The following is a 16,967-nucleotide window of genomic DNA, read 5'->3' as shown; positions in this document are numbered from 1 at the left end:
GCTTATTGGTGGCACGCCATTGTTACAACGCGTTAGCAGCGTCATGATAGCCGCGCGAAAGCCGTCGCCACGCCATTAATAACTGCAAGGCAGTGTTGCATTTAATGTCTTTGGCATCTTTGCTTCTTTTCTATTTGTGTGGGTTTACAAAAAAGTCAAGGTGGAGGCCTAGCCAGGCTCGCTGTTAGTTCGGTTCATAGTAAACGCCATTTTGTTGAACGTTCAATTTTATGTGTCGTTTACGACTTTGGAAGCTTCATTGCAAGTCCAATCTTCAAAGTACATATTTACATAGTATTCTACAACTTTCAAATTTCTCAATTTCAAAGCTTGCTTCTATATATTAATTATTAATAATAATTAATTAAAATTGTTAAACTTTTTATTTAATTTTTTATTATTTAAATGTCATTTCCATAATTTAAAATTTTTTTTAAAATTTTTTATTGATTTAGTTATGGTATTTCTATAATCAAAAATTTTTTATTTGTTTTTCCGTATTTCTAAAATTTTGTTTTTCAATTGATTCATATTTCATTTGCATTGCTAATTAATAACTTTTCACTATTTTTGCTAATTTAATTCTTTTCATAATTTTTATTAAATATTTAGGCAAAATTTATAATTTTTAATTAAACTTAATTTGATTAATTTTAAAACTTAATTAATGTCAATTACTTTTATTTTTATTTAATTTTAATAAAACTTTAATTTTTTTTTTATAAAAATAAAATTTCTATAAAAGTTTTATTCCGTTGCACTTTTTATTAAAAGTTTTTATTATTTTTGCAAACTCAATTTTTGTAAAAATTTAAATTAAATATTCTAGGAACGTTTTTAGTTTTTAATTAAATTTAATTTGTTTACTTTTAATTTAAGTTCTTTTTAAATTAATTTAATTTTTTTTTAAGTTTTATTGTTTTTTATTTAATTTTAATACAATTTGTATTTCTTATAAAAATAAGACTTCTATAAGAATTTTATTCTGTTCCATTTGTTTCTAACTATTTTGCAAATAATTTTTTTTTTAGTTTATAAAAAAGTACTGGCATAATTTTTAGTTATATTTAATATTTTAATTTAAATTTATTTTAAATTTTTTTAAATTTAAATTTCAATTTATAAATTTTTTTTTTGATTTTTTGGGTAAGTTTATTGTTAATTTTGAATGTTATAACTAATTTGTTTTAAGTTTTACATAATTTTTATTTCTTCAAAGTTTCATTTATTACAAATTTTGAATTTTTTTCCAAGATTTTAATATTAATATTCCCCCCTAAACGATTACATTCAACCTCCAACAACAAATAATATAAAATGTTGTCATTCTTTCTGCATCAATACGAAGCCATTTTTTATTGCATGTAATTTTTATCAACCACTTAATCGCACATTCATTAAGAGCTACACGAAGTTTAGTGAGTTGTGGCGAGGATGGCACCGCCGCTGCTGCTTAGCTGCACGGCAGCGGGGCGCGTCGACAGGAAAATACTTCGGAGTATAAAAAAAAAAAATATTAAAGTAAAAAGCTACAACATGTGAGCACTAGTTGCTTGTGTGTGGTAGGAAAACAAAATAAAAACTAAATAAATTAAAAATAAATTTTAAAAATATTTAAAAAAAAAATAAAAATTAATTAAAAAAAAAAGATATATGTATAAAAAGTTAACAAAAAAAAAAATCCAAAATAAAAAAAAAAACAAATGTTTAATATTAAAAGCGTAAGCCGTTGTGCGTCTGCTGACTAATTAACATTTCTGCGGCAACCAGGAAAATTTGCAAAAACAAAATTTAAAAAAAAAAACGGGATGAACAAGTCAAATTGTTGTTGAGGATCTAAACTATATAGTATATACACACACAAACGCACACTTGGCTCATCACTTCATTTGCACGCCTTAGCGTCAACGCCGGCGATGACATTATTTAGCGAAAGCGTTAAATTATCAAGGTGAGACAGGTTCGTGAAGAGCTTACGCCATGTGGACCGCCGTTTAGCTGAGCTGGACCGTGCGAAACCGGCATTCCTGACGACCAAAGTGGCAGCACCACATGCCGGCACATGTGTGTGGCACTGTGTGTATGTGCGAGCGTGCGAATGCGGGCGGTCCATTGGCGAGAGATATATAAAAACATATGTACAATATTTAATAAATTTTTGTTTGCGAAGGTGAGCCGTTATTGCGGCAGGCATAGAGTAACACAAATATACACGCTTGTATATGTGTATATTGCCTGTGTGGCAGCCTTCAGCGCAGCTTCAATTGAGTTAACTCGAACTCATATAAACTGTGGCGACGACTAATTATGGGATTACGTGTTCATTGGTAAATTTTTTCCACCGAAATGTGGCAACAATTAACACGCATACATATAACAAAACAGAAGGCATCCCTTAGGTAGAAGTAACAGAACAAAGCAAAAATAGAAAAACGAATAAACTAAATAATTCATAGTTCTGAATGGTTTATTGTTTTTTTTAAATGTTCTTCTTGAATTTTATTTTTTGATATTTAAAACAATTTTTTTTTTGTGCCACAAGTGATGGATAACATAGCATTCAGTGTTACCATAATGGTACAATTGCAGAGACGAAGAGAACACAATTTTTCGTATTTTGAAAATATGGCCGTGGATGCAAAACAAGCCTAATAAGACAAGAAATGTGCACATTTCTAAAATAAAAGTCCAGGCACAGTGGTGAAATTTCATAAAAAATAAGAATATATATATACTTGTATTTCTTTTTATTTAAATTTTATAAACGTAAAGCAAAAAATCATGATAAAAGCTTTAAAGATTTTAGGTGATCTTCCATAAAGATTATTGAAACTCCATATTTAAATATAACAAAGCAATAATAGAACTTAAATGACTAAATAAATAAACGATATGTACATAAGATAAAGCTATGCAATTCATAAAGCTTTCAAAAAGCTTTAAGCACTCTTTGTAATAAGCAAAATCAGTACTTAATAACTCCAAGCCTAGTATATATTGCTTATAGTATGTTAATAGTATGACCGAAAGCTTTATATTACATTTTAATGAAAGCTCAAAAGCTACATAGAAATTTTTCAAGCAGTTACTTAAAGCGTTCTTTAATGCATTTATATTAAAACCTTCCGATATAAATTGTATTAAAAAACGTAGTAATTGTACCACCCAAAGCTTTATATTGGAGATATTTGTAAAAAGAGAGCACAAAAGCTCACTAAATTCGGCGAGAACTATAATATGATTTAAAAAAAATTATTTTGAAAATTCTATAAAATTTAAAAGAAAGTCTTAATCATTAAGAGTTGAGCTTTACTTAGACTTTATAAAAGCTTTTAAAGCTGCTGTAATAATATTTTGTTTAACTAGAGAGTTAAAGCTTATGTGACTGTAATTACCTTTAATTTCAAGCATAAACTAGTATGCCTCAAAGCTTTATATTGGAGCTATTTAAAAAGTGAAAGATCAAAAGCTCTCTAGATATCAGCTGGTACTGAATTGCTTGCCGAATGTGCAAGTAATCGAAAATTGTTTTCAAACAATTATTTTACTAATTCTATGAAATTGTAAAAGGGCTTCAATTTTTGTGGGTGGCGAAGCTTTATAAAAAGCTTTGAAAAGCTATTGTAATAGTAATTTACATTTATCTTACTTATCTTATGAAATTGTAAGAAAGCTAAAAGTTTTGATAGTGGAGCTAGACTGTAGCTTTTTTAAAAGCTATAAAAAAGCTATTGTAACTTATTGAACGAGAGAGTTGTAATTTTTGTTTAACAGGATGCTAAGTCTTTATTACAAATACTATATATAATTTTTACAAGTTCTCTTCACTCACACTTGAGCTTTTTCACTCGGGATTCCCTACCTCCAACTACTAACCACAGTCTGCTGACCGCACCTCTCAGCAATAACACTAAAATACATACATACATACACACATATATTTATATTTATTAGCCTGAGAACCGACAGCGCGCCTCCTTAGAGTACACGATACGTCAGGATAATTGCCGGTTAGCCGTGGTGTGCGCGATTTCGCTGATGATTTGTTGGCGCCAGGCGTGCGCACACATACACGCAGACAAGCACTCAAGTAGCGTTGGATTTCGAGAGCTTGTTTGCTTTATCAACTACTTACTACCGATTGCTCACAGGCAGCGCGCTGCAACACTAGTTAAATACAACTGTTGGTTTTTCTTGTTGTTGTAGGTAGTTATATGGTTATATTTGTGTATGCAACATGCTGATGAGTCGCGACTCTGAACACAAACAGCAGAGTCAGTAAGCCAACGCCAGAGCGCCAGCTCAGCAGCCTCAGTGTTTTATACGTGTGTGTACGAGTGTGTGTGCCCGTTGCATGCTTGCCGTCTGTCTTGTGCGCTTGTCCGTCCAGTTGTTAGCTCGTTTCGTATATGATTAACAAGCGTGTTGAGTGTTGGGCGGTCCCGACGACGACGGCGCTGATGATGCTGATGATGTGTATGCTGGCGATGATGTTGGCGTTGGCGTCGCCGTTGTTGCAGTTGTTGTTGCCGCGTCCGTTGCTGATTCTAATTTGCCTGGTGATTTATTGAAATCAAATGCCAAACAAGGCGCCAACAACCAAAAATTCTTATACACAGCCATATGAAGCGTTCGTGTTGCTGTCGCAACAACAACTACTACAGCAAATCACAAAAACCACATAGGTTTGCAATAAGCACATTTGTACGCGACACGTCTTACCAAAAACGGTGCGGTCCGGCGAACACGATTTGTTTATGTACACAAAGAGAGCAAAAGCGTTTTGCAAATTAAGACAAATCGATCAGACCGATGATTAACCTTTGCTGTTAAGGCTCACTGCTGCTTGTTATTTGTTCATTTGTTTTTGTCTGTAGCGCCATCCTTTTTTGGCAATGTTGAGCGCTTACGCTCAACTAATTTTCGTTTTAAGTCTTGTGTGTTGCGATTGAGTTTCGGTGAGTCACTAAGGTAATTCAGTTAAGTCTGAACATTTAGTCTGTTTAGAAAGCTTTAAAGCTGCTAAGGTCAGCTGAAGTATGACAGTAACTTATAAGTATTGTAGTACTACATTTAGCATTTAGGTCACTAAGGTGATTTAGTTAGACCTGAAACTTAAAGGTTGCTTGCACACCTTTAAGCTTTTAAATCGAGTTAAAGTATTAAAAATATATACATATATATGTATATAATTTCTCCAAAATTTCTAAACAGTAAAAATAGCTAATTAAAAAAAATTCAACAAAAAGCTTTTTCTCACTAAAAGCACTATTGAGTTACTAGCTATAGTTCATCAACAAAATTTTCATTTAAAAAAATACGACAATAATTCTGAAAAACTTGCTAAAGTTTATAAAAAGTGCATTAAAGCTTTCAAAAAGCTCATGTAAGTTTTTCTTAAAGCTTGCGAAAGCCTGCTAAAGTTATAAGCCAAGTAAATTAAACCAGTATAAAATAGCATAAATTGTAAGCCTCTTCCATAATTACTAGACGCAAAAAAGTTGATAGATGCCATTAAAAGCTTGTTCAAGCTAGATTCTAAGCTTCAAGGTCGACATTTTTAGGTTTATTAGCGTGCATTATAAACGCTTAAGTGCGAGTTCAGTAAAGCTTTCGTAAGCTTTTTGCAATATATTTATGCTCTAATGTTTTTTATAACAAACAACAGCACGCCAAAAGCGCGAAAATTAGACCTCTTTTTAAAAATGTATTTTAACTTTATAAAAGCTCATTGAGCCTGAATATTCTTTGAGCTTATTCAAAACAAATTTATATTTTAATATTTTTTTTACAATGCCAAAAAGAACACCATTAACAAGTCAATCTTCAATTTTTTTATTTCATGAAAGCTCAATGGGCGTAAAGCATTTTTGAGCTATTTTACAATAAGTTTGGAGTCTAATATGTAACATGTTTCTACAGTAATGCACACAAACGGCAGTGCTTCATGCAAAAGTGCATTTCGTAGAATTTATATAATTAGTAAATAATTTTTTTTAATAAAACTTTTTTAAACTTTTCTTGCTTCAAAAAACAGCCCTCAGTGCCAGCCATGATCTTTGAATTTAAATATCTATGAGCATTTATCTTATTGGTTGTCAACTATTATTAATATTATTGCGCGATTTGAACATTTGTAACCGACATTTTTATTACTTTTCTTACAACTGTTTTTTTATTGTTGTAGAACAACTAAGCAATACATTTTTGCCATTTGCTCGCATAAATAGTTTTTATTTCCACATTTAAATGACAATTATTCGCCTTTATTGCTTGACTGTATGTCAATGTGCAACTGCTTTTTTTGCAATTCTTGTTGTTATTATCACCGTTGTTAACATTGTTATTGCATTAATTACTTAAACTGGCGGCAACAACATGCAATTCAACAACAAAAACGTGTAATAAAATGAAACAACTATTGAAATGAAAATGAAATAATTTTTGCCTGTGACAGTGTTGCCATATTTGTCATTTTTATATGCAAACACAAACATGTTGTTGTTCAGCGTGGAAAAAACGCCACTCGATTTTTGTAGCTTTATTTTAAAAAAGGTAAAAATGATAAAGTTGTGTAATTAAAATTAAAATTGACAGCAAAAATGCCGAATGGCGACAGCAAAGTAGATTGAAAGATTTGTGTCGAGTGCATACGAAATGTATGAATAAATATAAATATGGCGTTTGACAGTGAGTGAAAGAGAGAAAACAGAGGGAGAGCGAAGAAAAGGCAGGCAAGAGAGCTTTTAGGCCAAATAAATATGTGTAGGTCAGAATGCATATTTATTTAGCTTGGCTAATGCTAGTTATACCAAATCTGGGAGAGTAGCAAAACGAACAGACAACTGGCATAAAGCTTATAAAGTGGTTTAATAAAATACAGTAAAATTGGCAGCCTCTTAAATGATTATTTTGAAGTAGCAACTAAAGTTTTACAAACTAACGAAACTAAAAAAATAAACTGGTATAAAACTTAAATAAACATATTATGACTGTATACCACTTCTAAGCAGTATTTAAATTAGCTGTCTCCGATTTGTCAAGTTTTGGAGAGTAGCGAATCGATTAAACGACTGGTATAAAACTATGACAGTGGTATAAACAAATAGTGCTAGAAAAGCAAGCGGTTATAACACTTAAAGGTAGTATATATATATATATGTGGTTTGTTAAAATTTTAAACAAAAATATACAACTAGCATAAACCGTATAAATTGGTATAATCAATTAAACACTAATATAAATACGTTGTGGTAGCATTTAGACCACTTTAAAGGAATATTTACACCAGTTGACGTCACTTTATCAAATTTTGTAGTGTAGCGAAATGAACTAACGACTTAAGAGAGTGGCGAAACGAACAAACAACTGGTATAAAACATTTAGAGTGGCAAAAACAAATATAGTCTAAACAACAAGCGCTTATACCAATTCATAGAATTAAAAAAATTGTTGTTGCTCTTTTAATACATTTTTTTGCTAAAGCGAAAATTTCTGCGACTAACTAATGATTTAGTCGGTAGCTGAATAATTTTGGCATTAAGGTGTCGCCGTAACATTACAACAACAAGAAGCGAAAACTTACGGCTGCATATGCATATATGACTTTATATGCATATCTATAATTGCATGCAACACTAAATGTGGCATGCAAGCAACCAACTCCAACTCGTACGCTTTTGCATAAACTCGTTCTAATATCACATACTAAATTCATATGGCACATGCGATTATTTATCAAAATGGCTGAGACTGAAGAATGTGAACATTTTTGCCGCCTAACGGTTATAAATAATTGGCAATTCATTGCGCTTGTCAACTGGCATCAGTAAAGATATATATTAACCTGGCTATGGAAAGAATGACACCAACAAAGCGAGAGAAAGAAAGAGAAAGAAAAATAAATTTGGAGAGCAATTTTCGTAGTCGATGGGAAATTCAGCAGATAACGGGAATCAATATTTTTTTAAATTTACTGAACATTTTTATTAATTTGAATTATAAATCTTTTAATGAATATTAAAAAACAAAATCTGCAAAACCTTAAAAAAAATGCTGGTGGATTGAAAAATATTTTTAAAATATTAAAATTTTGGAATTGAATTAAAACAAAAATTTAAAAAAAATGTGCCTAATATAAAAAAATTTAATTGAAAAATTTTAATTACTTTAGTCTAATAATTATTGAACTAAAATAATTATAAAAAATTTTTTTAATGAATATTAAAAAACAAATTTTGCAAAATCTTAAAAAAAAATGTTGGTGGATTGAAAAATATTCTTAAAATATTAAAATTTTGGAACTGAATTAAAACAAAAATTAAAATAAATTTTTTTTTATAAAAACAAATTTAATTCAAAAATTTTAATAACTTTTTTTTAATTCCATAAATTTTTCTATAATTTTTCTTATTACAAATTTCGGGTTATCATACTTAAAAAAAAATAATATATATATTTTTTTATCATATCATAATTAAAAAAAAAAATACAAAAATATTTTTTTTTTCATATTTCGACTGGCTTTAATTTTTAAATTGTTTTTTAAATTGCGTTTTAATACTTTTTAAAGCTTTCTCTGATGATATAATTTCTTTCAAACATTCACTTGCAATTTTTTTACAAGAATTTTTTCTGTTTGAAATGGTTTCGAAAAGTACTAATTTTATATATACTTTCTCTTCATTCCAGACGATACTCAATTCAATGCATAAATACCAGCCACGTTTCCACTTGGTGCGAGCCAATGACATACTCAAGCTGCCGTACTCAACATTTCGAACGTATGTTTTCAAGGAGACGGAATTTATAGCCGTTACAGCATATCAAAATGAGAAGGTAAGAGAGAAAATATTTAAGTTATAGCAAGTAAAAGCTATAATAAGTCTTCAATATATAAAAAAATAAAAAAATATCAAAAATATTGTTGCTTTTAAAGGAAAAAATTATCCGAATTCGCAAAAAAAAAAAAATATTTTTAAATTTTTATGACCAAAAAAAAAAAAATATAGAAAAAGGTTATTAAAAAATTTAGAATATGTATAATATATAAATTTTTAATGACAAACCAATTTTATTTAAAAATTTTAAGAAAATATTAACATAAACCCAAAAAATAAGATTAGTTATAAATAATTGAAAGCAAAAAAAGTTTTTAACGTTTTACGACCAAATTAATATAAAAGAGAGTAAAAAAAAATTAATAAAAAATACTTTAATATTTTATGACAATAATGTAATAAAAAATGTTTTTAGTTTCAGGAAAACTATTCAAAGCAAGAAACAATTGAAAATTAAAAAAAATATATTCAAAATTTTTATTATATAAAACAATTAAATATATTTTAAATTTTCATGAGAAAAAAAATTTAAAAATATATTCTAAAATTTTATGAAAATAATAAATATCGACAAAATGTGAAAACTTAACTTAGCGCAACATAATTGTAACTTAAGAAAACTTAACTTAAACATAACCTAAAAAATACATTTTTCTTAAGAACCTTTGAAATAAAATTATTTATACTGAAATTTATCAAATCGTGACTAAACCTTAATAACCCAACCCTCTCTCTCACTCCTTCTTACAGATTACTCAATTAAAAATCGATAACAATCCCTTTGCGAAGGGCTTTCGTGATACCGGCGCTGGCAAGCGGGAAAAGAAGTAAGTATCACTAAAGTTTTTTCTACAAAATTAACCACCAACAAATAAATATTTAAGTAAAAGTTATGCCACCACAAATTGAGTTGCCAGAAATACCGAACATATGACGAAATTTCTTTAAAACTACGCCCCTTACTCAGGCGACCGCCTCAGCTAAGCATAGGAACTGACTTTTCCATTAACTGCGCTGTCAAAGCAATGACATTGCAAGTTTGAGTGCGACGCTGCGCTTGTCAGTGACGAAATGACAGGCGCCTTCATACACCCCTGGACGCTGCTCCACACGAGGAAACGAAGACGAGTTGCAGTAGTTTAATAGTGCTTTCAAAGCACTAATAAGTAGCGGTTACAATTTGGGTGAAATCGAATGACAACAACAGTCACGATGATTGCTCATTTACGCGGCACGCCACGCCAAGTGTCTTCGGTTGTTTGCGCTCTCGCCGCGTCACACGCTGCGCCACTGTAAATGATACATCCACGCCAATTTCTTAATACCTCCATTGATATTTATGTGAATTTATGTAAAAGTGGGCGTCAACTTTGGGCCAACGTGGCGAGTTTGACTGGCTGACTGCTGTCGGCTGTTTGCTGCCGCGTTGAAGATTTTTTTCGTTATACTTGTAGTTACAACGGTAGTCTGCCTGTCTGTCTGCTTGACAACCTGGCACGCGAAATCTGTGTTTGAGCTTTGAGGCGTTACCAATGTTTATTGAGTTGTCATTTTTGTATGCGATGAAATCGAAAATCATGACAGTTGACAGCTGATGGCACGCCCACAATGATGACAATGGTGCGAGCGGGGAGAGCGGTTAGGTTAAAGAGAGTGAGCGAGAGAGAGAGAGAGAGTGAGGAAGAGAAACTGAAAGCATAGTACTTTTATTTGAGGCTTGCAATGTAAATTAATTGGAACGGCTGGGAATAGCACACAGCGGAACGAAATGACAACAATTGGCAACTATTTGAATGAAATAATATTTTTGAAGATTTTAAAAGTATTTTTTATGAATCAAATGGCAAGTTTTAATGAAGCATTGAAAATAATGAAACTGATGTACCAGAGTTCGTAGAACCAAAATGGAAAGAATGAAACGAAATAAGAAAGAAAGCCTGAAATGGAGTGCATAAAGGGAAATCGTGTGGAATATGAAATTAGATTAGACTAGACTTTAACTGCATCTCGAATAGGGACCTTTAGAAGGAGTTAGAAAAGGGAGAAACATGAAGAATAGTTGGAAATGAAATGGAATAAAACGGAAAGATATAAAACAGAAGAAACATTATGGAGTATATGCGATTGTAATAAAATGAAATTGTCGGGAATACCTAAGTGAATTTATAGTTGTTCGATTTCGTTTATTTGTTATGAAAGCTCGTAATTCTCAACACATTTATGAATTAATTTCAACATTAATTACAACATAAACTAGTGCAAACGTAAAATATTTTTAATATTGAAGGAATTTAGATTGGTATGCGCCAAATATTATATATTATTTTTAGGTAATAAACACATATTTTAAAATCATTTCTGCTATAAATTTCTGTACATTTTTTTCAGTTGAAATAATTTATATAATATAAAAATTTTCATATACGTTTTTCATAAAAATAATTAAATAAAAGCAAATAAAAATTTGTAAACAATATTTTAAAAATTAACGGATTTAAAAATGAATAAAAATTAACTTTAAAATATATAAAAATTAATTTAAAGAGTAATTAAAAAAATAATAAATAACTCAAATTTTTAAATTAAACACATAAAAAAATACCAGAAAACTTAAAATTTATTTAAAAATGTAATTAAATTTTTTTTTCAAAATAATAAAATTTTATTTTGAAAAAAAAATTTTGAAAAAAAAAATTTAATCAAAAAAAGGTTCTAATAAATAATTTAAATTATTAAATTAAACATGTAAACAAATATTTGAAAATTTTTCTAATATATTAAAAAAAAAACACAAATAAAAAATTATTTAAAAATAAACATAAAAAATATTAGAAAAATTTAAATGCATTAAAAAATATATATATATAAAATGAAATTAAATTTAAAAAAAAATTTATTGTAAATTAACTTAAAAAATAGTATTTTACTTACTTAAAAAATTAAAATTTTTAAAATACAATCTATCTAAAACATTTTTACTTTAAAATTGTTGCTTTTCTGTGTTTTGAAGCTAAATATTCTGTCCGTATACATATTTTTTTTAAATAAAAATTTCAGCACATTTTTTTTTAACTTAAAAAGTTTTTTAATCTTATCATTTTCCGTTTTTTTGATTTTCTTTTAATTTCTGTACCAAACTATAAATATTTTTATAAAAAACTTTCAATAATAGCTTTCCTTCCTCTGACTTTGTCACACTCCTGCTCAGCGTACTGCCTTACTATTCCTTATAGTATCGCTTACACGCACACCTCGGTATCCAAAAAACAAAAAATTAAAATAACAACACAACCACAGCATATCCACCTAACTAACATATGCGATGATCCGACTGCTCACTAATTCGCTGTGACTGAGTGATTGACTGAGCTTTCAGCTGGTGAGCATATCACCGTTACACCAGTCAAATTGTTAGCGTGACGGCGTCCGAAGTCAGAGCACAAGCACACTTACTGACATGCGTTTCTATATCCTGCGTCCGGCAGGACCTCAGGACTTAAGCTAGCTGTCATACATTTCACTGCTTCCGAGATTTTTTCCACCACAAATTACTACTATCACTGCGGCTGTTTGTTTGTGTGCGCAACTGACGAAATAACTGACCGCCCACCCATCCAAAACTTGCTGACACACAGCCGCTGCTTCCGTTACTCGGGGTTCTTCCCTTCGTACGCATTTCGCTCTCGAGTGTGTGGCTTTGATGAGATGATACCGTTGCAGACAAATTTCCTTACTTATAAATATATACATAATATATGTTTGTGTGTGCAAAATCAAAAAGTCAAATTTGCAATTGTGCATGTTTGTTGTGGCAGGAAATTAAAATCAATCAATCAACATGGATTTCCGCTTCCTGTCACTCAAACACACACATACACACAGGCAGCATTCCTTAGTTGACTGATTCGCTGCCGAAGGATAATAAGAAAGTAAAAAGCTGGTGGGAGTGGAAAATCAGAAATTTTTTGTTGTTGTTCGTTAATATTATTTGTATAATTGTTTTTTGGGTCAATGCAGCCTGCTTGAAGTGATTCAAGATTTTTATATGTTATCTATCATAAGGATTAGTGAATTAGCGCATTTTGAGGAAACGTGCAAAAATGAGCAGAAAGTTCAACAAAATGTTCATTCTATAATTTTATTTAAAAAAAATTAAATACATTTTTTTTAAATATTTTTTAAAATGTTTTTTCCCAATTTCAAACATAGTTTTCAAAAATATTTCTTATATATAAGGCAAATAATAAATTTAATTATTTATTCTTTAAATAAAAAAAATATTTTCTAATAAAAAAAAATTGAAAACAAAACAAATAAAAATTTTTATTTAAAAAAAATTTTATTTTAATTTTCAAAATATTTAAACGAAAAATATTTGAATTTTCAATATATTTAAATTTTCGTTTTTTTATTTTTTTTTTATTATAACTTTTTAAATATATTTAAAATGGCTTTCAATTAATTTAAATACAAATTTTTTTAAAAATATTTTTTTAAATGTTTTTTTCCACTTTCAAACATAGTTTTCAAATATTTCTTATGTTTAAGAAAAATAATAAATTTAATTCTTTATTCTTTAAATAAAAAAAATTATTTTCTTATTAAAAAAAAATTAAAACAAAACAAATAAAAATTTTTATTTAAAACTAAAATCTAAACTTTTTTCCACTTACCAAACTTTTAAAAAAGTTGTAGTTTGAGCTTAATCAAAAAAAAAAAGTTCTAATTTTCAAAATATTTAAATTTTCGTTTTTTTTTTCTTTTGTAATTTCACAAATATATTTAAAATGTTTTTCAAATAATTAATTGAACTCAATAATTTGTTTTTAATAAAAATACTTCTTATTTCTAATTAAACAAAATTAAAAAAAAAAAACACATTTAATCAAAACTTTTTTTGGATTAGTTTTCAATCACGTAATTCAATTCAAAGTTTAATTTTTAACAAGAATATTTTTTCTCTTAATTAAACGAAATGTAAAAAAATTTAAAAAAAGGTTTTAAAAAATGGTAAAACAGTGTTTATAAAAAATTTAAACAAATTCCTTGTAATTTCAATAGCAAAACCTTTCATATAAAATTGTTTAAAATAAAATATTGTGAGTTGTATAATTTTGCGTAAAAAAAGTGGTTTTCGGAATTAAAAGAATTTATTTAAATTATTGAAAGAAAGTATTTAAAAATTTTCAAAAATATATTTTAAATTCTACGATATAGTTTTGGGTGATAAAATTTTAAGATTGCCATTTAATTTATTTATGGAAATTTTCAGAATCAAAAAAAGAAGTTTTTTAAATTTCAAAATATTTTGAACCAAAAAAAATTTGGATTTTCTGCTTGAAATAACTTTCAACTCGCTCTGCTCCCCAATTCATAACACACAAGCGCATTCACTCACCCCCGCCGTATCGACGTGTAAGTGACTTGTATGTGTCAGCGCTTGACAAGTGTCAGTTGTCAGCTGTCAGTGCGTGCGTGACGCATCCAAGCGTGCGCTTGCACAACTACACAGGCAATTATCAACGCCACCAGAGACACTGCTTAGCTGACAATATTTAGCGCTGGCAGCGCTCTCCTTTACGACCCTCACCCTGACAAATCACGCGCTGCCGCTGCTGTCACAAGCAATTTGGCTAGATTTGTGGCAATGATAGCGTCAACACAGTCACAAATCAAGCTTTGGGGTTGATAGCAACGAAAGTAGAAAAGGACAACGCGTGTGGAGGTAAGGAAGGAAGCGAAAATAAATACAACTCATCTGCTGATGATTCAAATCTTGAAAGCAGGGCAAGCAAGCAATTGATATATCTGTGGCTGCCACAAAAAAAATACTAGCATGTCACCACAGTAAATGCTCTTGTATGTATATCGATGTCACCCAAAAAAAAAATCAGACATTAAAGGCGCTGTAGATCTCTTATCTTCTTAGTCATGCCAATCGCTTTACCCCGCAATTTTTGTCGGACAATGCGCTGAGTCACCAAAGCGAAAGTGTGCGGAGAGAAATTTACGAAAGCAACTCCACTTTACACACATAAAAACATACACACAGATAAAGGACCGCTAGTATCCTTGCGGTATTTCCTTAATGAATATCCTGCATTAGCGCTACTAAGCGCTCGAAGGCAGTTCACAAGCGCTTTTAAGTGTTTTTCTATTCGTCTATTGTTTCGTGCGCGTTGTCACTCATACACTCGTGGACTGTGTCTTCCGCGACGCCGGTATCGGATTTCCGGTAATTTTTGACAGAGTAATCAATTGAGTTTGCTGGTGGGTAGGGGGGACATATAGTATAAGTGGGGGTGGACTGATGTAACAAATAAACTCTAAATTTAGAAAATAGAAAAAACATAAAATAAATATAAAATAAATAATAAAATAAAAATATTAAAGAAAAAAGAAAAACTTAATAGAAATTAAAAAGAAAAGAAATACGAAACAAATAAAAAGAAATTAAGTTAAGAAAAAATAAAATAAAGAAATTAAAAAAATAAAAGATAGACCAAAAAAAAACGAAAATAATAATAATAATCAAAAAATTTAATAAAAAAATAAAAAACTTTAATCATACCAAAAGTAACAAATTAATAAAAAATATCAAAGTAAAACAAGTAAATACGAATTTAGTAAAAAAAAATTACGGCTTTATTCAGGGAGGAACAAACATATCTCAAATTAAAAAATTTTCTTTGCAAGAACTTGATTTTGATCCGTCAGTTTGTATGGCAGCTATATGTTGTAGTGGTCCGATCTGAAAAATTTATACAAAGATTATAGCGTCGGTATATGCAATAACCAATGCCAAATTTCATGAGGTTACCGCGTCAAATAAAAAAAGTTTTCCATACAAAGACTTGAGTTTGATCGTTCAGCTTGTATATTTTCTAGCAAAGTTTTTCATTTGGTATTTGCATTATATTTGCTTTGAATTGTATTCGCCATGATCCGGCATGCACCAAATGCAGCAATTGTCGTTAGCTTGCTTACCGAGAGTGACATTTAGACACCTAATGACAGCACTCATTTGTTCGCTGGCGCGAAATAACAACACAAATCCGCTTGTAAAACGCAGCTCAGACGCGCCTAATAGCACACTTACACATACACACGTACTCACACTCATATACAGACATGCAAATGTGGTATATTAAACGAATAGTCTGCATGTTGCACGTGTTGCATGTTGCTAATATGTTTTCGCAAAACTAACAAATAAAACAATACATAAAGCAAATAACTGTGCATACATGAACGTAACGTGTAACGGCATTGCCGGCTTATAGACGTTGTAGCTGTTTCTGACAACATAGACAACTAAGTGCAACAGCATGCCATTGACCGCTGTTGCACAGTCGCCTATTCTCTCTATTATTATTTAGTTTTTACATACAGCTTGCTCAGCTCGAAGTTTATTTCATAAATTTTCACAACACCATAGCATACTTTTGGGATTATAAGCTCATATATTATACAATAGCCGCCGGCGTTTATTTAAATGTTGCTGATGCTGCAGCTGTGCAAGTCAGCTGAAAATATTACTAGCAACAATAACAACAACAACAATATGTCTACGCAAAAACAATTGCTGGCATGCATTAAAACTACAAAGAAAAAAAGTTATTTTTGGCTGAGTTTTCGTGTGTCGAAAATTGCAATTTGCCAACCGCAAATAGACCATAAATTTATTTGTGGCGTATAGCGGCATATACGGAATATATAATTGAAAAATTGCCTTCAAATATGCAAAGCATTTCCGTGGCAAATATTTATTCGCACCCACGCCTTTAGGTATGCTAAGTTAATAGTTGGAAATGCGCTAGGATTGTCGTAGGGAAAAATCGTAGAGATTTAAAATATTTGTAAAAAAATTGAAATAATTACATTAGAACTTTGAAAAAAAATAAATTAAAAAAAAAAGTATAACAAAAAAAATTTTTATTAAAATTTTATACCAAAATTTTGAAAAACTGAAATCAAAATTTAAAAAAAACATATAAAAAACAAAGTGAAAATTACAAAAAAAAAGTAAAAAAAAATCGTAGAGATTTAAAATATTTATGAATAAATTAAATTAATTTAATTAGAATTTTGGAAAAAATTATTTTAAAAAAATACATATAAAAAAAA

The 16,967-nt window shown here is 29.6% G+C and overlaps 1 protein-coding gene across 3 annotated transcripts in view; it reads left to right on the top strand.

Moving 5' to 3' along the window:
- Positions 1-16,967, top strand: part of bi (T-box transcription factor bifid) — a 244,184-nt gene that overhangs the window by 211,499 nt on the left and 15,718 nt on the right. For all 3 annotated transcript variants that reach the window (XM_070109744.1, XM_070109745.1, XM_070109743.1), the window contains exons 5-6: positions 8,692-8,838; positions 9,591-9,667. In XM_070109744.1, the coding sequence (XP_069965845.1) occupies positions 8,692-8,838; positions 9,591-9,667 (224 nt within the window). The remainder of the gene's footprint in view (positions 1-8,691; positions 8,839-9,590; positions 9,668-16,967) is intronic.

This window comes from Bactrocera oleae, chromosome 5 (genome assembly GCF_042242935.1).
Source record: "Bactrocera oleae isolate idBacOlea1 chromosome 5, idBacOlea1, whole genome shotgun sequence".
In the NCBI taxonomy this organism is placed as follows: Eukaryota; Metazoa; Arthropoda; class Insecta; order Diptera; family Tephritidae; genus Bactrocera; species Bactrocera oleae.
This window is presented reverse-complemented; position numbering and strand designations above follow the sequence as displayed.